This window comes from Temnothorax longispinosus, chromosome 5, assembly GCF_030848805.1.
Source record: "Temnothorax longispinosus isolate EJ_2023e chromosome 5, Tlon_JGU_v1, whole genome shotgun sequence".
Taxonomy (NCBI): domain Eukaryota; kingdom Metazoa; phylum Arthropoda; class Insecta; order Hymenoptera; family Formicidae; genus Temnothorax; species Temnothorax longispinosus.
The window spans coordinates 4,360,067-4,385,101 of NC_092362.1; the positions used below are offsets into that span (position 1 = coordinate 4,360,067).

General features: G+C 36.9%; 1 protein-coding gene across 2 annotated transcripts; it reads left to right on the forward strand.

The window, feature by feature from the left end:
• The first annotated feature begins 59 nt into the window (after positions 1-59).
• On the forward strand, positions 60-24,861 carry Dh44 (diuretic hormone 44). 2 transcript variants are annotated; one of them, XM_071777622.1, is made up of 4 exons: positions 60-575; positions 19,304-19,480; positions 22,530-22,859; positions 23,060-24,851. In XM_071777622.1, exons 2-4 carry the CDS (start codon positions 19,304-19,306, stop codon positions 23,090-23,092), a joined length of 540 nt encoding a protein of 179 aa, XP_071633723.1. In that variant the 5' UTR covers positions 60-575; the 3' UTR covers positions 23,093-24,851. The 2 variants fall into 2 exon arrangements, with proteins under 2 accessions (XP_071633723.1, XP_071633724.1); XM_071777623.1 differs by lacking the exon at positions 60-575 and adding an exon at positions 7,120-7,208 and having other exon boundaries at positions 23,060-24,861.
• Positions 24,862-25,035: the final 174 nt, after the last annotated feature.

Consider the following 25,035-nt stretch of genomic DNA (forward strand, 5'->3'; position numbering starts at 1 on the left):
AGGCGCGAATGGGGACGGCAGTTCCACCATACGGGTGTGTGGAAGATGTAACGGCAAATCAGTTGATAGGGCCAAGAGTCTCTGGGCAGGCAGGAGGCAGGAAGGTCGCGCCGAGTCGAGTGGAGACGGTTCGAGTCGGGTCGGCCGGCACCGACCGGCTATAAAAGCCCTCTCGCACCGTGGCGTCGACGTCACACGTCGTTAGCACTCTGGACCGTGAGGAACTCCCGTTTGCGTGCGTGCCACCTGTTAAAAGCCGCCCCCGTCCAGGTATACTCGTCACCTACACGCCGGCCACCGCTACCTCGGACTTTAACTCCCTCCCGGTCAGTTCGACTCGAACGGTCCACTCCACACATCGACGACTCGCACGGAGCCGGAAGTCTCGTCGGCGGGAGATCGCCCTCTTCGCGCCCTCCGCGTCTCTCCCCAAGAGGAGGGGAAACTTGGCGCTCCTCGCGCGCGCCTTTCGTTCTTCTCTCGGCAGATAGTCGCGGGAAGGGTATCGGCTCCGCTTTCTCGAGGGATTTCACCCGGGCCCGGGATCTCCCACGGAAGCTCTGTGAATTCAACAAGTAAGTGTGATCTCGAGACATGCGGAATTTCCCTTGCTTTTGATATCAAAGATCCGAGATTGCGCGCTTTCAGGAAATCCGGTATCCGGCCGAACTTTTTCCCCGTTTACCTATTCAGCTTTGACGTACGCTTCTTCACTTTCGGCGCGTGTGTTGCGACATCCGTCTCCGGTATTACGACAATCGGCATTCTGCCGATTCACGGCCGCGAGGAGCGATCTCGCGTGACGAGCGATAGCGGAAATTACGCGAGACGTTTGACGTTCTTATCTTCGCAGAGATAAGCAACTCGTGATGATATTAAAGAAGTTTATTGCAAATTGACGCGTTCGGAAACTGTTTTAACAATCAGTCATCTCGTTAGTCAGAGACACGTCCGTTATCTCGCTGGTGATTTACGATTTAACGGAAGTGCTGGTTGAATTGATGTAAATTGATGTAATATAGAGCTTCATCGTTATCTTTCTATTAAATTCTGCACCGAACAAAACACAGAACATTTGGAGTGATTAAAAAAAATACGTTTTTCAATTAAAAGGGGGCAACAATTTCGCCGTGATATTGTTTTATGCTTTATTTAACGGACACGATCAATCTTCGCCAGTAACAAAATATATATGTATTATACACTTGTATATCGCTTAGCGCGCGTCACGATCGATCGGCCAGTCCTGTTACCGAGCGGCATAAATAATAAAATTTATTTGTGCCGATCGATAGCGATAATCCGATAAATCGCGTCACCGCTTATTGTGCAAATTCAACCTTTAACACTTTACCGATATGTTAACGCCGCGAGTCAGAAGTATTTAGACGATAATTCACGCGTCACTCCCGCACGCGCGCTTTAATCCTCTGTGGCTTGTGCGAAAATCGAGAAAACATAATCCGGGAAAACGGAAACGAATGTAATAGAACAGTCCTCGCGCGCCGTTATATTCACCGTCGTCGCTCGCCATCGCGCTGTCACAGGCTGATTCATTTTAATTACACTTTCCACATAGTTTTAGCGGAAAGCGGCACACAGTTTAACGCGAGCACACACGTGCGAGTATTGTACAAGCACACGATTATTAATACTAAAAATACACGGTTTCTCGCGAAGGGCAAAGGGAGCGCTCATAACTAATTAATAACGGCGCGGTAAATGATATTACCAATTAATGCGACATTTAATTGCGCTATAAGAACGCTTTTGCACGATGATCCGTGAACGCAAAGCGCGATTCAGTGTCTATCGGATTAAACATCGAATCTCGGGGAAGTGGAGCAGATAAATTCGTTTTCATCTCCGCTAACCTTTCCCCTTTCTTGAAACAATTAATTTTGTTTATTTATTTTGATATGTAATTCCGCATTTCTTTCCTCTTTTCATTGATGTTGTTTGCTGCTTAGTTGCAAAATTAATAGTGTCAGTTACTTATCAAAGATCAACCCTCTGAATAGTTTATACAAGTCCCCTGATATATTTCCCAAAGCTTTTATATCTCTTTCAGAGAAAACTGTTGTTTCTTGCGTACCCGAGAGAAGTGTTCCTTCAATATTTTCTCATGCCAATTAACACATTTTCAAGTAATAACCACTTAAAGATGAGTGGCATCGTTAAATATCAAAGTCTTACTTTTTATAGATAGATATATAGATAGAAGGGAGATATGTAATATAATAATCACACATAATAATAAATTATGAACAAATATATTGTTCTATCTATACTAGTGTATTAGTAGAAATAACTATTAATTACGTATAAACACATTACGATTATTAATAACAATATTATTTACTCGTTCGAATCTTATGCGATGCTAAATTGCAATTAGGGGATTATATTCGCGGGCTAAATTCAACAGCTGGCTCGAGGTCGATGAATCATTATCACGCTCTCACAGGTTGAACCGTAATTGTTTGATAAGCGAGATTAAACAGGTATCTGCAATGCTGTGAGGTAAACGCGATGATGAAACAGTCATTTACTACTATATAGTTCGTTCTTTTTCATGATTGGACATAGATCCAAAGGGGGTGCAAGCCGGCGGATACGATGTCCTACGGGATACATCGAGTATATTGGTTCCTTCGATATTGCTCCGCGATTTATCCCGGTTTCCGGGGTTTTATATGTCTCGGTTCGTTTTGCCATCGCCTCACGGCTGCCGCCTCGTTATTAGCTATCTCTCATTCGTGCTTTTCGATCCGGGATTCAGTCGGCGTTCATACAAATTTCAATCTGCCTAGAAGGCTCCGCGAATTGATGTATCCAAAATCCGCGTCCGTTCATTCGACGTACGCAGTGCGCGATAAATCGCTCACTGAACGTGCAAATGAAGATTTATCTTTATTTGTTTTGCACTATAAGCGATCCCGTTTATTGCACAGAATTGAGCAATCTTTTGAACTTGGCCGATACTTTTAAATGCGAAGTTGATAAAATATCTGTCGCGAACAAGCCGCGTTTCGCAACAATCAGATTCAAGTTGTTACAAATATACGCGTTACGAATTGAAGCGGGAAATAAAATTATTTATGACAAAAAATAAATGATTTTTAATCGCACGCAAAAAGATCGAAAGTTATTTTGCGGAGGCAGAAGTCTGCTCGCTACAAATATATATAAGTTTCTTTTCCATGCATTGGATAACAAGAAGCCGAAGGAAAATTTGAGATTTACAAGAATCGCGCTTACGCTTTCTTTATTGTCCAAACTTTTTAACAGTTTAACGATATCGGTAAACTGAGAAAGTTCTCACCCCCCGTAAAATTTGCGACTCTGGGTATTGCGGGCTTTGTGTAACCTTCCTCAATGTGGCAAAATTACAGGATTAGCGGACGATGTTTAGTCTGTAAGTTAAATGAAGACAAACTTGGGCTTATTATTAAAGAATTACCGTACGAAACTTCTTGCTTATAATTAATAACAATTGACTTAATACAGTAATATTGCAAATAGCCCTTTGGGCACAATATACTCAATTTATTTCTATGCATTAATCAGTTATTATTATTCCTTGAAATTTCTAGTTATTTATAACTTATTTTTTAATTCTATATTTGTTTTTTTACTATGTAATGATATAATATTTTTTTCTCCAAAAATAGAAGCGGAGTATCATAATTTTACTGATCATATATTAATCCGTCTCTTTTATTATATTAAACATAGATATACGTAATTAATATGCTTATGAGATACAAATAATATATTGCAATTTTATTCGAATTTTTTGAGAATCTAGAAAAACTTTTTTTAGTTATTGAAACTCATTAAACACTCGATACAAGTGATTATCATAATTATCACGTTTCATTGGTACTTCCCACGCAACTTGCGGTGATCAAATATCACCGATTTTTCGGATAATTGTCTCCAAATAATCCTCTATATCCAAATAATCCACTTTAATCGAATTTCTGTTGGATCCTAATCAGTACCTATGGAGGTACCTATGGAGGACAATCTGGTGGGACGCTCTCGTTGAAAGTTTCGAGCGCGTTAAACGATCGATCTTCTATTCGACATATACGAATGAGATAGGCAGCCTCGCGCGAGCCTCTCGAGTAATCATACGTGGAACACCGCGATTGTTCCGCGTCAACAACGTGCTCGGCTTTGACAGGTCTCGGTATATCGTTCTCGCCCCCGTCTTGACCCGTTCACCAGATATTTTTCACCGATTTTCTGCAAAGTCCGTTATATGGTAGTCCGTTATATGGAGTCAGCTATTATTGGCGTCTTTTATTTCTCCGAAATACTATTTTAAGTCGCGCGTAAAATGTTAAAAGTTTAATTTTTCAATAGAACGCTGTCGTAAAATAATTGGTTATTACATATCACATTAAAGTCATTTGATATTATTTTATAAAATTTTTGTTAAACTGTATTTTAGTCTGTTTTTTTAACGAAAGAGAATAATAATATCCGTGTGTATATAAAAGTTTTATACTTAAAAGAAATCGCACCGATAAAAAACAAATTTTAATTTACAGAATGTCAACCTTATATGAAAATGTTTTCATTTCTTACATAAAAAGATGACTTTTTAATTTGAAACGTGAACTTTGTAATTAAATCTTTCGCTTATTTACAGATTTTTTGTTCTATAGAAAATATCTCAGAAAATTGATGTAAAACATTTTATGTATATGCAATGGCCCGATTTTCTACGCACTTAGAATCTAATTTTGCTTTTTGTAGGTGAAGCCCAGATGATCTAATAATTCTGATTAGGGAATAAAGCTTTGATATGAATTCCCGCCGATGATATTGCATCAAACTGATCACGCAGCAAAACTCAAAACAAACTCAGAGTTTCTGTTCGAGGTATGACGCTCTCGTCGCCCTACATCCGCGAGAGTATCTCATGAATGCGAAGATTAGTTTGCTATCCTCTATCGTGACGTACGTCTATATACGACGATTCTATTTGTAATTCCAACGTTTCCTTTCACATAATTTTTTTTCTTCCCGTTACCGCCCGCGCGTTTCCGCTGATCCTTCACAGAACGTTACATTGAATCTGCAGCAATTTGCAGTATATTCGCAATTGGCGGTAAAGTGTCGCTAAAATTAAATATTCCTATAATATAATATTAAAGTAAAAAAGATATGTACTTTTGCCTCAACAAAGGGTGGCCGTTATTTTACACGAGAAAATTGAAAAGAGCGTAAAATTAAAACAAAACTTTAATTGAATAAATGTGAAAAGATTTATTAGGTCGTTGCGGATACAAAAACGGCTGGATTTTAACTTCAAATCTAAAGTTTTATTATTCAATTAAAATGTTGAACGAAATATAATCATAATTTCATAAATAAATAGTTATTATCTGTATAACGTATCTTGCAAGGAAATATTTTTTATTGTTTTACAATACAGTATCTTATCTAAATTGAAAGAAGCACCTCCACATTTTTTTTCAAAAGAAAGATAACAATTATGTGAAGAAGGCATCTGAAGTTTGAACGTCGTTTTTCATCAGATGGAAATACAAGAGACTCGGAGAATCGCATTAAGATTAATTAACACGGAACTATTAACCGCTATATAATATAAACCTATAAATCCATACCGAATATGCATGCGTGAGTCTATAATGGGGGGAGAATATAATCGAATCGCCGCGGCTTATTATGGCTAATAACCGCACAGATTATCCGCGATGCAATCGGCTAAACTGATTTTCTAGGTGCATTACGATGAACCTGCAGCAAATACGGTTCGCGTAATCGGCGTATACGTTCTGCGTGCAGAAAAGGATGAATGTAATCAGAATTATCAATGACGTGCATAACGTGACGTGTGAAATGCTGGCGATTTTTCGATAAGACAAAGGGAATCTTTCGCGAGATACGAAAGGCGCGCGATCGATCGAACGTTCATTTACCTTTTCTACCTATTTATCTAGGCTTAATCGCGTAATGTTAAAGTCCGTGCCACGATATCGTTAGAAAAACGTTGACCTAATTTTCGCCGATGAATCCACATGTCTAATCGTCCGTAAACAAAACTGCAGATTTGTATAGCCTCAGTTCTATATGCTATCGTCGCTGTCAATCTCCGAAAAATGGGAAGGCATATTTCTCTTTCCTTTTCGAGACAAAGCCACCCAAGTATTTTTTTCGCGGAAAGGCGATTTGTAAAACTTCATATAATAGGTATCGATATGAAGAAATCCTATTATCGGATTTCTTTTCCCCCTGAAAATCTATCGTGTTGATAGATTTTCGTGTTACGCGCGTGTCGTGTTACATAAATTGATAACGGAACAGGAAGAGCGGAATAACTGATACTGTTAGCTGAAGATAGAAGCGAAACTATTTTTATTTACCCGAAAGAACGAAGCACGCGCTATATTGCAATCTTTTGCTTTTATCGTGATACATTCTTTGCTTTGCATTTCAGAACATTCGTATTTTTGCGCAACACTCTTCAAAATCTCTTATTTGTACAATCAAATTTGTTTAGGAGCTTTGTTTTAATCTCAAGCGTATATATACGCAATATTTGCTCTAATATCTGTATCGAGATTTTTCAACGCGTGCGTCTTGTGTAAATAAGGGTAAAAGGGCGCCACGTTCCATTTCTCCCGCAGAGAGCCGGAGCTTCCGACGCTGTTCGCAATTGGCGGTTTGTTATCTCGGCAAAAATGTCGCGTTCGCCGAGAGGACGATTTTTGCACGGCCCGCCCGCGGAGAGGCCCCGATCTCATCTGTCTCGCCGATATGTAATTAGAACGGCGTACAATGGGTACCACGTGCCATTTATCGCGAATACGAATCGTAGCGCGGCCCGGCGTTCCGGGGGGACCGATACGGCGGACGCGTAGCGTCAGCGGAGGACGGAAAAAGAATCGGCGGCGACGATAAACGATAAAAGTGTGTAAAATTAGAAGCAATTACACCCGAAGGCTGTCGCCGCGGGTAAAGCCGGCGCTTCGCCGCTGGCTTTATCTGCATAACCGGCGCCGAAGAGCTGAAATCGCGCTATCTTTAACGTTTTATGCCGCGCCACGACTGTCGCGCGATGGTCACTCCTCTCTGCTTGTAAACTTTTCGCAGTCGCAGTCATCGACGGTAATGACAAGTTCAATACCGGCTCGCACTGGAAACACCATTGGCGAAAGTGTGTAAAGGTACGATCGTGTAGCATTAGATTGACATGTTTGCGCCTTAGTAGCGAATAGTATATGCATTTCTTGAAAGAAAACGAGATACTTACATCATCGAAAGACATTTGTTGATGGCAATTGCATAGCAAATTGCACAGCAATTGGATAATACTGGGCAAGAAAAAGTAGCAATGGTTTTTCTCAAATATATTATATTTATTTCTATTTTATTAAAATTAAAATTTAATAAAATGAAGATTGCCAATATTGAATACAACAAATTGCTATTGCAGTCCTTTTTTATTTTTATTAAATTAATTTTTTTTTAATATATAAATATTATATACATATGTGAGTGGTTTAACGCACTTTTTGTTTAAAAACACATCAATCCGACTTTCGAAATGTTTTTGCAAAGCTTGCGTAGTGTTTATACTAATCAGCGATATGGATAAGCGACGTGACGATAGTTTTAATTAGATTTACTCATTTAAGTGCTAGCTTATCTTTTCGCTGGCGCCGTCGTTGAATCGTCATTATTCCAAAATGATTGAGTTAGTTACGTCAATTAGATAATGATCTGAGAGATTGGTATCGTCCACTGAACGCTAGTTAATGACCACTCTAATAATAGTGGAACACACGTGCCCAAGATGCCTTTGAGTTAGCATCGACATTAACCATAATTTCACTTCCCATTCCGACGCGAGCATTCTCGTTGAGAAATTCTGACCATTTTGGGTTTTATATATTTTGGGTTAAGGTCTGGCCTTAACAAATCGTAACATTCTCTCTCAACCGTAATTAATTTGACATTTAAATATATGTAAACTCCGATCTCCGGCTGCAAATCTTTCTAGATTTTATTCATTTAATTATATTAAAGAAATCTTGAGAATCAACAAAATTGCAATTAATAAATTTAAAAGTTTTATCTGATTGTAAATTAAATAGAGTTATAATAATTAATTATTTCTTTCTGTGTTTAATTTGAATTAATACTTTCTATCTCAGATATTTATTTCAGATTTAAAAAATTAATTTTGAGAAAACTGTAAATACTCCTCGCAATCTTCAGAAATACAAGATGTGAAAGTCAATCTTTCTCAGAGTTTCAGGTAGCTACGTTTATCTCAAATAATTTAGCAAAATGTATTTCTCGTTTTTGCTCGTAGAATATACATATTTACAGAATACTTAGACATACGAACGCCAACGTCATCAAGCGCAAACTTTAAATTTATCTTTCCGTCGCCTACGTCTCGCATCTTTTACAAGTTGTAAATTCTCTCTTCCGCGCCGCTACTTCGCTCATATTAAGGCGGATGATAAAGGTTTATCGCTCGTTGCACAGGAAAAATGCGTAAAAAATCGTCGTCGTATAATCGCTAATCAAACCGCGGCGGTTTATACACGCCACGATCGTCGTGGCTCTATGTCTTCGCTTATCATTTTACGGAGGAGAATCATTCTGTTCGGCGTCACGGGGGATGAAGTGTATACGTACATGCGTGTAGTGTTTGCGCGCAATGCCGTTGTTAACAGATAATCGATACCGAAACGATCACGAGAGTATTTCGAAATTGGAGGCAGAGCGAGAAAATGGACTTTACAACGACTTTTAATTGCGATTAGGATGCATTAATTTCAGTGCCCGTGACGTAAAGCGTATCGTAAGATTTAGAAATATAAGATTCGCAAGATATATAAGTTTCTCTCGATATTGATATCCTCTGTATATTCCGTGTATTCTGTACTTAATTATTCTCTTAGAAAGGACAAAGTATAAGAGTCGCATTCCCAATATGACGTAAGAAACTAAAGAATTTAAATCACTTTGCGACGTTTTTCTCGATTCCTACAAAATATCGAAGCTGATGAATTAATCTCGTGTCTTCTCGCGTGCGCAATAGTTTCTCTTTGTTCTCTATTTACTTGATCGCATAATTAAAGGAAGCGAAGACGGAAATGTTAAATATATTTCAAATTCTCCGTTTCATTCTGCGAGTCTCTCGTCAATTTAGAGTCCTAAGCGGAAGTTTAATTGGACGCCATCCTTGTAATTTCTGAGATATATATATAACGACATTTTTTTGCATTTCTAAGCTTGGTTAAAAATTTTATTGAAGTAAAATCTACCCGAGAGAGATTAAATGTCTCGTTGCCTGGTCTCTTACTATTTAATATGTAACTCTCATATACGCACACATACGAAGATGTGCGTGTACTTTAGTTGTTTTTATTTTATTTTATACTAATTGCTTCGATGCGGGTAGAACGGGAGCAATCTGACGCGGTCTGCATATCAAAATAATCTGAAACGGAGCCGGCTTATCAGGAGCCTCTTCGTTTAGACTCGATCGTTGACCCTGCACGAATAAGTTGCGCTCCGATCGCCCTACGTTTTCCCTCGCTCGATCGGCACTCTGTTCTCTTCTTTCCTCCCAATTTCGTTCTCGTAATATTTCACAAACGAGTATGAGGTAACCCAATGCGTCTTTCATAAGGAAAACGCATCGGGTTACCCGCGGCGCCGAAGCCTTTTACGGTTTCTTTCGCTCAGGCGAATGCAACGAACGAGAAATGAAAGGCTGTCCGCGATGGAATATATCGCTGGCGATCGATTCATAAACTGGTGAAAAAATGGGAGAAAAATTTATTATACGCGAAGTCATAAAACGCTTAAACACAAAGCCGCACGTATACGTAATGCGCGGCTTCGCGCGAGCTCATTTTAAACAATTTTCCCGGTTACGGCCGGACAAATGTTCCATGTCACGTAACTCGGTTTGATATTATTTATTTCAATTTTATCTTAAATCTTTCATTAAAAAGTTTCTGAAGGGAAAATTTAGTAACTTTAGAATTAATTTAATTTATTAATTTGTTATAGAATTTTTTTAATACGTGATATTTATGAAAAATATAAAAATAGTAAAATAGATCTGGGAAAAATATACACGAATCAGCCTTGAAGAAGTCTTTTCTTCTTTCGTGCGTCTGTATATAAATTTGCATCGGGTTGTGCAACCTAACTTTTGTCGTCATAAAGAAATGTGTATTTTGAAATAAAACCTTGTATCAAAAAGTATTCCTCAAAAGTATTCCTCTTATAGAAGAATGTTTTCTTCATTATTACAACAATTAAAAGTAAAGCGCCGTTTCCTTTGTCTTTCGCTAAACATGGGGGTGACATACTTATATCAGCCGTCGCGTTCCCTTCAACTATATCTAACTCCGAATACCTTCGCGACTAGCTAGAAAGTACCGGGTGGGATGTGCTTCTGCGTCTCAGTATCATGTATGGACCACGGATGTGGTATGCAGGCTCATTGTTAACAACCTTTGATCCTTAATTCATGTTCATCCGTCTTCAAATAATGACAATGTTAGAGTATGTAGACCACGCTTCATACAAACTCCGTTAACATTTGCAGCACCGCTCTTTTCCAGCAAAATGTCGAGATACAGCTGTCGCGAAGCGTTTCGAAACCGAGTATTATCTCTTAATTAATTAGGGACTTCGCATTCTGACGTTTATTCATCGTGCGATGGATAATGACGGTGGCTTCATCGCGGTCGATCGGTGGATTGAAGGAACGAAACTCGTTAATTCAGATTGGCTGATATTTCAGACGCTATAAGGAAAGTTTTTGTTGAAATCTGTCAGGCCGATTTAAGGACCTTTCCGCGATGAAAAGAGTCGATGTGGAAACTTTCTTCCTCGCGCACTCAGTTTTCAAAAGCTCCTTCGCAGACGTTTACATTTAACACAATAGAGATTATGCACAACACGGTTTGTTCTCGGAAGTTTATTTATGATACCCTAAACATTTAAGAACTAATAAGAGATAATTTTTGAGATAAGGATAATTTTAAGAGATAATTTTAAGAGAATTAGGAGAGTTTTCATGAAATTCTTAATGAAAAATTGTGCTCATAACACTCTACAAGAGTACGCGTTGTTGTACGACAGAATGACCGAAGGTGAGAGAATAGAATGAGTGAGAAATTATTCGAGCCTCTCTCTCGAAGGTGGCAGTTAAATTAAATTCGGTTATACGTGCAATCGCCGCGCATCACGTCGGCGAGCACATCGCCGCTCATTAAAGCGATGCTCTGGAATTAAAGCGCGGCGGCACCGCGTGTGTCGCCGGTAAAGTGATGAATGAATGAACGAACCGGTCCCCTTTGTGAAAGAGCTCACCGACTACTTTACTGAATGGATCTTTAATACGCGAGTGAAAAAGCATCTCGCATCAGCTGTGTTGGTGAGCTCGCAACTATTTTACAAAGGTCATAATAATAATGATTGCAATATTAAAAATTTCGTGCTTCAGTATTAACTAAAACAGAGATATTATACACTTTAATAAATATCTTTTTAATAAGTTTTAAGAAATTTTTAATAATGTTTCAATATAATTTATATATTCATGTATGTTGAAAAATAGTATCTTTTATTTCTTAAACTTTATATTCTTTTATTTCAATATAATTGCTTATGAAAAAAAAAAAAAGAAAACATTAAAAAAAGTTTTTTTTTTAAACTTTATATTCTTTTATTTCAATATAATTGCTTATGAAAAAAAAAAAAAAAACATTAAAAGAAGTTTTTTAAACAAAAATGTGATGAAACTAAATTATTAAAAAGATCCCAGAATAGAATATGAAATATTGATAAGATAGTAATACGTACCGTGATACGATGCCAAGCTTCTCCTTTCATTATCAACATTTCATGAAAGAAGCCAGTTACTTCTAAATATTCTACGTCGTCCACGTGTAAGAACATAGGCGAGAACATTAGGTAGCAAATGACACGTCGCCGTGCTATTACTTAATATAATGCTCCGTCGACACTTCAACAAACCGGCGACATTTGAATAAGACTGCCATTTTTTAGAACGTTACGCTACATTGAACGACTACGCTGCCCCTTTTCCCTTGATTTACATTTTAATTCGCTCCCTCGGCTGACGCTCGCATTATCTACTTTTATTTTAATTAGAGGAAAAAATATACAAGCGTCTTTAATTATACGAATAAGTAACATCTTGTTTGTATCTTCCAAATATATTTTCATAATAATAATCTTCTTTCTCGTCTTTTCTCAAAAATAATTTATCGTTTTTGAAATGGACACATTAAACTCGAATATATTGCAATATAAATGCTCGTGGAGTTTTACAGTAACGCATAATAGTAACAGGATGACAATTATATAAATATCCATTTTAATCTCACGGAAATATACATTTCTCAAATAAACGAGGTGACATATAACAGACGTAACAGTACCAGAAATTCAAGATTATCTCATTTCGCGATGGTAAAATTCTCAAAATATTACAGGATAATGTTCCTCAATCCTTTCTTGCTTCTATAATATTTTCCTTACGTTTAAATCAATATTAGTTTTAACAGTTTGTTATTTTTTTCTAAATTGTCAAAAAATTCCTTAAAGTTTTCTTACACTTTTTGAGACTTTCTTTCAAGTACGCTCGCGCGTGGAATTTTTGACGCGTGACATTTAGTTAACGGATTAGTTCAGGATTTTGCTATCGGAATTTCTAAATACGGACCGAAATGATTACGACAATTTTTCTTTTGTATTTCAGCCATCGATGTGACCGATTAGCCGTCTGACGTTAACGCCGCGCTTATGTCGCAAATCGACAAGTTAAAATGTCGCTCACTCCTCCATGGATCGAACTGAAAAATTGCTCTCGTGTTTCGAAAATAAACAGTATATTCCGTTCCATAAATAGCCAATATCCAATATCCCGTAAATTGCAAATATTTGAAAATATCCGTGTTGCAGTTTTAAACATGACATGCAAAATTGGAAATGCGATCATCGAATTTTAAAGTTAAGAGTTTCCATGTTTCGGATTACTGTTTACGAGAGAAGAATATATCCATCGGTGATACTTCGAGCGAAAGTGGATCGCTCGATGAATCGTGTTTTTTCATCAGGACAACGTCGCCGTCGCCTTGTGTTGTCTCAAGGCGAAACGATGTTCCGCCCGAGATTATATTCTCCCGAGATATATATATGTGTGTATCAAACGCGATTAAATCATATAGGCATCAATGTAAACTAATTATCTCCGTCTCGCCGATGTTTACCGGTATTATTACATTTCGTCGGGGAAGATCGAGGATTGCCGAAAAGAAAAGGCGATATCCTCTTTATCTCTTTCACGTTTGATAAACGAGCCGAAGAGGATAACATGCAGATTCGAGATTGATGAGGCTAGCTGACATTGCAGCTTACCGAGATTGCTTGAGAGTGGTGATCAGGTAATTCAAAGCAAATATAATGGGACATGTTGCAGCTCGATATAAAATTGCGTTAAATAATTCATTATTTTATTTATTGCTTATCATGAAGTTTATATATGTATATGTATATATAAACTTGAATTTTATAACTCTGTTATAGAGATTTATTTTATAATTTTGGCTTTTGATAAAAAATTCTAGTCAAATTTAAATAGACTTTTAGTTTAATACTTGGATTATTTTTGTGTATGATTCTTTTCTCTTATATTTAAATTTGTTTAAAAAAAATGTACGAATAAGAATAATGGCGGATAGAAACGGTAACTTGAAACGATGCGCTCCATGTCGGACTATAAAATTACTCGTTCTACTTCTTATTACGATTCATAATACTCGTTTTAACGAATGCGCAACGGAAAATTCGATACTTAGATCCAAAATACATTATGATATGCGATATTTCTGTGAAAGAGGCAAAAGATAATAATACAGTACTATAATAACTGACACGCGAGATTTCATCGAAATCAAAAAACGATATCGCTATGTCACGCTGGAAGTTTTGCCAGTAATGAAAATGGATAGTCTTTATGAAAAATTTGGAAATGAGAGAGATGAAATAAAAGGGAAAAGGAAAGTCAGCCGTTTAATTAAAAAAAATAATAATAATACCGGAAGCTGTTACAAAGTGTCTGTTATTAATCCTAAAATTGCAAAAATTCGCACTGCTGTAAAAACATTTATGAAAAGCTGAGGGAAAGATAATTTATACAAATTATGTTTCAGTCTAAGCCCGCAATCTGTATATTCTGTGTTAAAAACGTGGTTTTGTTAACTACATATGTTGGGAAGCGTCTACGACGGTTCGTCGCAAATTGCATAAAGCTCGCGTAAACGAAATTCATTACAGCTTAAAACGATCGGGCAACTGTAGAAACGGAGTATGTAGTGTATGTACTTTAATTAATTTTACGAAGGACAATTGGAAATATGTATATCGTTCTTTTTTTTATAATGGGTGGTTGGTGTTCCCGAAAAACTGTCTCGTCGCAAACAAATTTCCATCAAAACAGATTTCCCATTATTGTTTTCCTGTATCGTGGATAGACTTCTCTTGCTTTATTTGTTCTTTGACAAACAAATTGAGGATGCAGGACGACTTGTTTCCGTAGATTCCTAGCATTCATACATGCTATTTGCTGCGCGTGTGTGCGTTTGAAAGTATTTGAAAATCTGCATTCCGTCGCTCGTGACTCGAAACGGTATTTATTAACAATCCATCGATAACAAATAAAAGTACAATAACTAATTGTAAGTTATTCGTGAAAAGATCTCTATTTATTTATCACAGCTGTGCTTGTGAGAGGCGATATACAAAAAAAAAACGAAACCACACATCCAATATCTCGCTGGTACGGAGTAAGAGTTAATAAAGCAAGAAGAAAGGTTTCGCGAACTTTACACACGTAAGGAAGTAAGTTTACGATCGGAAGTATTGTTCAGCAGCCAAGTTGAAGGAAGTTGGAAGAACTAGGAAAACATAAAACATGGTAGGATAAATGAGAGACTTTACGCGCAAAAATATTGTTTCGCTCTCGTCGATTTTTCGAAGCGAATAAATATGCATTTTTAATATAATAAGTGTAATAAACAGCGACCGATGTATGTTTACGACACAGAGTAAATGGATACTGATATTTTTAGTAATTTTATATGTTGGTCATCAGCGTTACTGATATCAAATTGTACATATATAATGTGAGATTACATTTCCAATTTTCGCATAAAATTTCAAAACGGAATAGCAATTTGCGTATAAAAGGCAAATGTATATAAGTCGCTAATTATCATTAGCATAAAATCTCGTCTAATAACTGATAGTATTAATGAATAAATAAGAAATGTACAGGGTGTCCCAGGAGGAAAGACTACTTTCCGAGGTGATGGTATCGGTTATATTAAGCAAAAATGTTTATATAAGCGAATGGCCTACTTCCGAGACACAGCTATTTGAATGTACAGTTGCAAAATTAGTGATGAGAAAGATACATGCTTCACCCAGTGGACTGTTGTGACTGTTGTAGAAGTGTTGTTAAAATTGCCGCACATCTTCACAAATATGTCGCACAAATGCAGCAGCATGGCATTGCCATCGCAGAAGTCGTAAACATACAGCATAGATATCTGCATATTCGCCACTGCGTGAAGCATGTATCTTTCTTATCGGTAATTTTGCTGTACATTCAAATAGCTCCATCTCAGAAACCGTTCGGAATAGGACACTCGTTCATATGAACATTTTTGCTTAAAATGACCGATACTATACCCAGCTCTCGGAGCAGTGGACCTTTCCTCCTGAGACACCTTGTGTAATCCGCGAAGGAAAGCTTCATTCACGTGCCAGCATACGAAATGCCATCCTCTTATAAAGATTTCGCATAAAATATGTCTACAGCTTATAAAATTGTCGCTCAATTTCATTTGAAAATATAAGGAGATTTCGTTCAAAGCTATCGATATCCTGTTCACCATGAATTCTAAATATTTGATAGCTCTGAGTACGAAGTTAAGATAAATCCAGAGCTAACAGAGACTGAAAGAGTTGGGATATTCGGGGAAAAGCGTATGCGTAAGAATTGTCGAAATGTCGTGCGTCAATTTTCTAAATTATATATTTCCTAAATGACACGTTGTTGCAGGCTTTCATTCACGAGCCACTCAATCAGTGAACATTTACATAGATGACGTACCGGTGGGCATCGTCACATGCAGATAACGAGAACGTAATTTGAGTCACATTTGCGCATCAATTTACCGCGATAACTCTATTACGCTTGAACAACAATCTCATCTCGAATTTGCAGCATCATTTGCATATCGGAAAACGAACCAAGAAATATCGCTGCTCGTTGTAGCGCTTTGCAAAATCAGATTTCGACGATTATCGTCTCGATTCGAAGTAAAGATCTTACGTTGCGCGAATGAAATCAGATTTGCTTCGTTGCTACGTGGTTTGATTTGATAAGGCTTCTTCTACTGAAATATCTCGAATCAATTGCACACGTTTTTTGAGCTAACTAAAATAATTGTGGTAAAAGAAAAGTGATGACTGTTATTATTTCTTTCTCAATTCTCAATTCTCAATTCTCAAACAAATTTACAGTTCTTATTAATTAAAGAGTAGAAAGTAGTATCTGTAATATAATTACACCCGCGCGAAATTATTAAGTGTAGGTATTTATCATGGAAAACGTTCCAGTATTATAGTTTATAATAAGTATTTAGTAATATGATTAATAACTTTGTTAAAAGCCTGAGTGGAACGTTGGAATTAGTATTTATTAATATAATATTTCGTATTATCGTATTATCTAATCAGTCATCGCTAGTACATTGATCAAATTACCGTCTAACTATGCGTCACATTTGCATTATACTTCATTATCGATCCTTAAAATAACCGATTATAATTGTTACACAATAGATAAAAGGATATTGTTCGGCATTCTGCATAATTTAGTGCTTAAAATTTAATTTAAATTGTAACAAGAAATATTTCTCCTTTTCAGATTGGGTAATTAAATCGCATTATCATTAGTAAGACTGAAGAATTGCACGCATTTCTTAATCGTTGAATTTTGATATTTCTGTGCTGTAAGAATTTTTGTTTTCTAGATATAAGACGTAATAAAAAATAGATTAAATTGAACAATAGGAGCCGGTGCTTATTATTTAATTGCAATTTATTCGTTTTTTTAATTGTATTACAGAATCTCGAGATATATATTCGTACTAAAAAAAAATATGAGACAATTTTGATTGTGTACTTAAGATTTAAAGTCTCAATCGCATTATTTTCCGGTTTCGCAATTTTTCCAAAAAGTGATTATTCTGCCTGTATTTTAAGTTATCTTTTTCTTCACTTTGAAATCAATATTTCTTCAATAAAAAAATATTGAGGAAATGTGATATTTTCTTCTTTCAGAAGGGAATGATCTTTAATTAACCGCAAAAAATAAAATACGAGGATGATTGAATAACTGTGCTCCGTTGTTGATTCAGTTTGCAGGTCTCTTTTAACGTCCACGTTGTCTACTAATTGTCCAAGTTGCCTAACGAACAGTCACATGGCTTGTCGCGCAATACTTTGATAACGAGACACCTAATCCCCTTTGACCAGTGTACCAGTCTCTGTCTAGACATTAAAAATCCACGTGACGAACCTTATGACACTGGCACAACTAGAAAGAAAAGATAGTAATAGAGGGAACGGGACTGGAATCAAGACATGGAATCGAGTCGCCAGTCGACTCGCAGCGTGTAATTGAAAAGCGGGACGGCAGCCCTAAATTACGATGGCGGTAAATTAAGCCCCTTGGTGTTAATGGACCCGGACGATGACGACAACGAAAACGGCGGTAACGGATAGGGCAACGTAGGGCAACGACGACGACGACGACGACGACCATGATCTATGTCTCGCAGAATAATGTTCATCATTTTGTACGTGCTAACGTCTTCGAATTTGTTTATGCGATAAAAATAATTAATAATAAAAAAATTTTAAAATGTAATTGTGCTAACAACAAATTTAAAAAATTGTTTCAAAAATTTATAAAAAATAAGTAAAGTGCATATTAAAAAAATTAAGTGAAAGAAAAGCAAAATAATATTTTGAATTTATTTAATTAAAAGCGTATTTTATATATTTATTACACGTAATATCAAGAAAAAGTATAAAAATGCAAATAAAGAATTCCAAGTATATCATCAAAATCTTACATCACAACACATCACAAGGAAACAAATTTTCTCTTCACTCTTGTCCTCTTTTTCTATATTTTTAATGTCAAGTAAATCTTACTGGTATAACGGAAAGGTAGAAATTGTAAAGATTTAAGGTTTAGATGCGTTTAATATAACTTGTGAACGTTTTAATGTTTCGTGAGAAATATATTATTGCGTGCGAAAGTTACGACTTGAACGTTAAATTGTAAAAGTAATTTAACAGAGCGACAGCTCCCTCGGGGTGCGTGCTTTAACGCGAATCGAGGGATAGGGAGCCTCAGGCCGAACGACCGGATGTTTGGCACGGCAAGCACAATTCGTGCACAAAGTACCTCTTCTCACCTGCTCGCCGTCGCTGCCGCCGAAACTTAACTTCTCGTAACTCACCCAGTGACGGATGGCAGAAGACGAAATCCGATAAAAGAATGTTTGCTCTCGAATCAAATATAGGCTCCTGAGAATAACAGGAAAGAAGTGAGAAAAAAAAAATTACTCGACACGCAAAGAACGGGCGCGCGTGTTCGCACAATTTTCTGCAAACTTTTTCTTCGAAGCCCTATCTTGACGTAAACGCGGCGAAAGCGTGAGATAAGAGTGTATCTCGACGCGAAAAAAAATTATGCATAAGTCGTTATGCAATTTAATTCAAAGAAAGAATGCTGTGGAATATTGTTATGAAAATAAAGAAATTTACACGGAAAAAAAGGAAGTGTCAAATCAATCACTGATATACTTGTATATACGCAAGAATATATATCTTCGTATAAGAATTTCAACTTTTTTTTTATTGAACCATCTTAAAACTTCATTTAACTATATAAATGACTTCATTCAAGCAAGTTTTCTCAGTTTAATGCAATATAATCTCATTTCAAGATTATAATTCTTGCGTATGTACAAGTATACAAGGGTCGATTTGACACTTCTTTTCTTTCTGTGCATAATATCTAGATTTTTTTACGACAAAAATCTAGTTCACTGTCCGTAATAAATATTTTGCCGACTTGTTATCACCTGCAAGCGTTTTCGATTATGTGTTTCAGATGAACGTTATTAATTTACATTCTTCCTGCACGATGATACTGCTCGGTATCTTGGCGTCGACGACGATAATCGGCCTCACAAGTTCCGCTCCTCTGTCGTCGTACGAAAGTAGGGACGTGTCGGACGATCGTCCCAAAATTTTCCTGTTGATCGATCAAAGAATACCAGAATTGGAGGTATGTTTTCTCGAGTAAAATGAATACGGCAAATAGAAATATTGTGAAATCGAAAAGATAACGCAATCTAAAGACAACTTTAATCTCTTATGATAAGGATTATATCTCTTCCATTCTTTTTCCTTCTAATCTTTTTTATCTTGTACATAGAAAATTGAAAAGTATAGAAACGCACTGTAAAAACTATGATATAGAAACACGAAAATCTTATATTGACAAAATATATACACGAATAGGAAAAGCCTTTTTATTATTTTTTCTATCTAAGTTAAATGCCAGAAATTTTGTAATTAATAAAGACAATAAATTTGTTGAATTATTATCGTCGCAACCCTTTTGTTCAGGGCCTGATTTATAAAACGATCAAAGGTGCTTTATGTCCACATCATATTCATTAATTTTAATTTTATTTCTATATAGATAAATCAAATTTTAAAGCTAAAAATATTTTTTGAAACCTAAGAATCACAGATCGTTAAAGATGCTCTCTTATCGGAACGCATCTGCCTCTCATCAATAATCCGTCGATAAGTTCTAAGCCGCGCGGAAATCGCGCTCTTCGTGAAATAGAACAACGTATTCCAAATATACGAATGCCATTGTTGTCGGATAACACGGCGTCGACACGTGTCTCGTTGGATCCGCTTAGTTTACGAGCGCTTCGCATTTCGAATAGTTGGCCGTGCGTGTTAACGGATCGACTGCGGTACCCGCGCAGATGGACGCACACACTTATACGCGTCGCGCCTTCGCGGTTCGGTATCGGAAAATGACGGAAAATGACGTAAACGTATACGTTACATACGTAGTGAATCAGGAGCGCGTGAATTGTGAACGAAGGACGTCTCTTCCCTGATTTCTATTGCACACGGGAGATCCCACGTCATGTTACAGAGGATTTGCATTCCTCCTTATTTCCCGTGCGGCTGCTGTTCCACCGTCTTGCGAAGCGGATAGATTTCGACGCTCGATGATCTAAAGCGTACCTTATTTATCCGTGGTTTTCCTCTCCCACGCGTACTTTTCGCTCCGATAAAAATTCAAAAGCCGGATATATTATTGTTAGTATCGGTCAATATAAAAATGCACAACGCTAAAATATATCTGCCTTGTCAGGAAATATTATGTCGTTATATTTGTCGTATCTGCAAAGATAAATGTATCATCTTCAAGAAAGCTATGTGCGATGTGAAGAAAATTATGCGTACACGATAATGCAATCTTGCAATAACAGAAAAATTATCGTTTCCATTATTCACACAAATAAATCTTTGTATATTACTCAGCGGAGCTATTTTCGTTATTACTTCTAATAACAGCGAGCTGTTTTCGTTACTATTTATAACACATAGATTTTTTTTCCCCATTTATCTTCAAGTCTGACCTTTCGAGAGAAAACGATGATTTTTCGACTTTCAGAATCGCTATTTTTCTTAACATCGGAAATTTCTAGGAACGCCTTTGTGAACACACGTGTATGACTCGAGCGCGTAGCATTCTTTGGCAAAATGCTCCGTTCATTTGCTACTTTTAAAGCATTGCAAACGTGGCAGATAGATGTAACGAGAAATGTGCCAGCGTGCATTCCGAAATTTTTTATTCGCTCCGAGGCACGCCGCGCGTAAAAAGCAACAATATTACACGACGACCTGGTGGTGGCAGGTGCCTTCATTATTCATGTGCATTCATTATTCGCTCTTCGCCCAGCTCGGTAAATACGTATTTTCCGGTTCGGTGCATCGCGCGGTTATAAGTTGAAAGCTGTCTCGCGAGCTTTCGCTCGAGGGGTCGCGCACCTTCGACTGTCTTTAAGCCGCGCGCGAATACGCAATTGCCGCGACAATTGGCGCAAATCGATCTGTAAGTTTCGCGCGATAGAAAGGAGGAGGGAAAAAAACAGCGTTTCGAAAGAATTGTTTCGCGAGAATATGCAATGGAATATACGACCGTGAAATCGCTATTTATGAGCCGAGGGAACATAAAGCGCAACGTAAAAGCGCGGTAAAGCAAAAGTACCTGCAACATCGTACCCGGGAAGACGTCATACAGTAAATTGTAGGAGGAGCATGTAAATTTCAAATTGCCCTTAATACCTAACGTTATTCATGAAGGAGTTATCTCGCTTGAGTCCATTCTTTGTTTGAATTTAAAATGACCTTATCATTGCGGAACTTTAATTGTTAGATTAATTATCAAGGTACTAAATGCCAGATGTTAATAACATTAAGTGCCGCGATGCTTTCAGACATGATGAATGCACATTTTTCATAAAATATGCACACTGTACATATTTTTCAAAAATGATTTCAAAATTTAATTTTAATTATGTATATAGAATGCATATAATTGAATATGTATAGAAATTTTGGTTTTTTATCATAAATGTTACCGCACATAAATTACATTTTTCCGAAAAAATATGTTTGTTATATAAAAAAATGTTGCATAAAATCCAATAGAAAAAAAGTTGTAAGGGTTAAGGCTTAAAAGTCTTGCCACAAATTTTATTAGTAAAACTTTAAGTAACATATGGTTGATAAGATTAGAATGCACAAGCTTGTCAGCGCTGTTAGCTAACTATATAATAACGTAATGGAACAGCTGACAGTGTTTTATCGCGCATAGTTATTGTTCACGCAACAATAGAATGGGATGTTCATATAAAAATTTTACCGCTGTAATCTAATCGCATTATTTAAAACGGGACAAAGCGGGTTCTCGGGGGTAACTTATACATGGTTAATAAAGCCCTTGATTTTTATTGTTAAAATATGTATTTGTATCGAGAACTAAAATATATTTTTTATCATATCAATACGCGGTCAAAGCGCTAAAAATCTATGGCGAGATTGGGTTTATAGAATGCACATTTATAAAATACGAAAACGTTTTTCCTCTTGCGATAATTATAACTTATTTCGATAACGAAAGATCGATGATCTATTTGCGAACAATCAGTTTGCCGTTTTCTATCAGCAGAGTGTTCATAATCTTTCTTCCCTCAGTATTTAAAGAATTAATTGTGACCAATATTCGTTACGCTGAATAGGATGAGATGCTGAATTCGGAGAACGATCTCGGCTCAGACGTGATGCGCACCAAGAGGATCGGGTCCCTGTCGATCGTCAACAATTTTGATGTGTTGAGGCAGAGAGTCATGCTGGAGCTGGCGCGTAGAAAGGCACTGCAGGATCAGCGGCAGGTCGACGAGAATCGTCGCTTCCTCGAGAGCATTGGCAAAAGATCGGTGTCGGACGCCGGCAGAAACGTGAGATCCGGCATGAAGAACAGCCGCGAACGGCCTGCAGCGTCCAACAGGAACGAATGGACCGAAGAGAACAATCCCTTGTTCCGTGGATCGCAAGACGACGATCGGACGGTGAGAGTATATACATGCATTCTCAGATTTCTTTCTTATCTCGGACTTGTTTTAAGACAATGGCCTTAAATAATTTCGATCAGACATTTCCCTCCTTGTCGTGATTGTAATTTCGAAGTTTTAGAGAAAGATTTATTTAATTAGAATTTTATTTGCATTAAAATATTATGCACGCCAATAATGATGATGCTGATTTTCAGGTACAGACTAACGAGCTCCGCCTGCTGAAATGAATTCGCGCCTCGGCGCGCGAAGAAGAACTCCAGATCCGATATATTTTATCTTTACTATATACGACCGTTAATCAACCGTCATTCATTAAGTTATTTTTGTCGTCCGTCTCCTTTCCGCTTGCCTATTCTCGTTTAGCAGATAGTCCGAGTTCTGCCAGCCGTGGCTGGCAAATATGAATGTTAAAAAATTGCTGAATTTTCACAATCGATAACAAATACGGGCCTGCCTCTGTCTCTAATGAATAAGAATACGGGCCCCATCTCCTTCTCTAACGAATTCGATCGAGAAAACCGGAAACGTTTCGCAACCAGTATTCCTTCCCCTCTCCGATTCTTCATTAATTTTAGCGTTTATTTATTGAGTTAGGTTGTAATAATTCACGTAACAGCCCCGTGTCGCGGAAGCTGATGGCAGGTATGGGAATCGCGATTGTGCATCGTTCGGAGATGCACGACAGATTCGATCGGCGCGCATAACGTTCCGAGAAGAAAGAAAAAAAAACGTACAAAGATCTGAGCTTTACGTAAAGCTTTACTTCCGTCTTCTTCCGCGTCCGATGCTCCCCTTCATGGACACGGAGAAAGGCGTAACGAAGCAGTATTATATATTGTGATCTCGTTTAAGCTACGTCTTTTCTGTTTCGCAGAGAATACCTGACGCCCGATCCTTTAGCGGTAGATTTAATTTTTCTCGCATCTCTCCGCCGCGCTTTACCAATATTCGCATATTCGTAGATGACGATGTAACGCGTACGCGCGAGTCGATTGAACTTACACAATTTCACTTTCGCCAAACTATAAATGTACAAATACTACGTTGTATTGATAGTTATCGCCTCTCGCGATACCCCGGCGTCGATCGTCGGACGAGAGGCACACTCATATGTGTGTACCTGCAGTCTACAATTCTGAATGAAAATCTATTTTCTGCGTATAGCATGCGCTAAAGAGACTATCCACAGATTGACAAATGTAAGGAAATCGAAAACTTGTAAAAGGATCCGGAGATCAGATATATACTGTTAAATCTTAAGAAAGACTATAATAATACACGATAAGATTTTCATTGATAAAAGTACAAGATTGTATCCCAAATGTTATAATTTAGAAATACTTTTACATTATAACTTGTTTTTGCTTCCCTCTTAATATTAATGTTGATTATTGATATGATTGTTTCGCGTCATCTCGCAGTTACGTATTTATTCCTGTGCCATTGCGGAAGTACAAAAACAGCGATTTATTAATTGTGCAAAAATAAAAAAATGTCTAACGCGACGTATGAGATTGAAAGTTTCGCGGAGCATGCGATAAATAAAATGTGTATGCATTATTAAAATAATTATTTAATAACCACGTGACCGTACCACAAGATTGTTTCCACTTATAATTGCGTCGAAGCGTTTTATCGAATGCGATTTCAGAAAATCTAGGAAATCGGAGAATGTGTGTAGTTATTAAATCTTTTAATAATTTCTATACATATAAGTATGTTGATATATTAATTCGTCAGTTTTAATGATAGATTACATTATGTGAAACTTAAGAGTCGTTAATGATAAAAAGGATTCTAAGAAAGGTATGTGTGTAAGTATGCGTACGTACACTTCTCAGAATTCTGTTTGTCGCTGAAGTTTCACACAATACAATCCATCGTTGAAAAAACGATGAGTGAATATATTAAAATACATATATATGTGTAAGTTGCATAGATTTTGTAGAGATAATTATTTATCTGAAAATGTATAATCAAAACAAATATAAATATAATTAAAAATATATGAAATAGAATATATAATTTTCCAGCGTACAGATCGGCTGTTATTATTTCGTTTATCACGATACGAATCATCTATTGAAAACGTAAATTCCTCTATTAAATAAAGCTTCTTCATTTCTAATTTGTTTTAAAAACAATATAAAATATGTAACTCTTTTCCTAA

What these genes read in the sequence shown, in the direction of transcription:
- Dh44 (XM_071777622.1), top strand. Translation starts at nt 19,304, where the DNA reads ATGAACGTTATTAATTTACATTCTTCCTGCACGATGATACTGCTCGGT. An exon ending in AAAGAATACCAGAATTGGAG is followed by an intron (nt 19,481 to 22,529) that starts GTATGTTTTCTC and finishes TACGCTGAATAG; the next exon opens with GATGAGATGCTGAATTCGGA. An exon ending in CGCAAGACGACGATCGGACG is followed by an intron (nt 22,860 to 23,059) that starts GTGAGAGTATAT and finishes GCTGATTTTCAG; the next exon opens with GTACAGACTAACGAGCTCCG.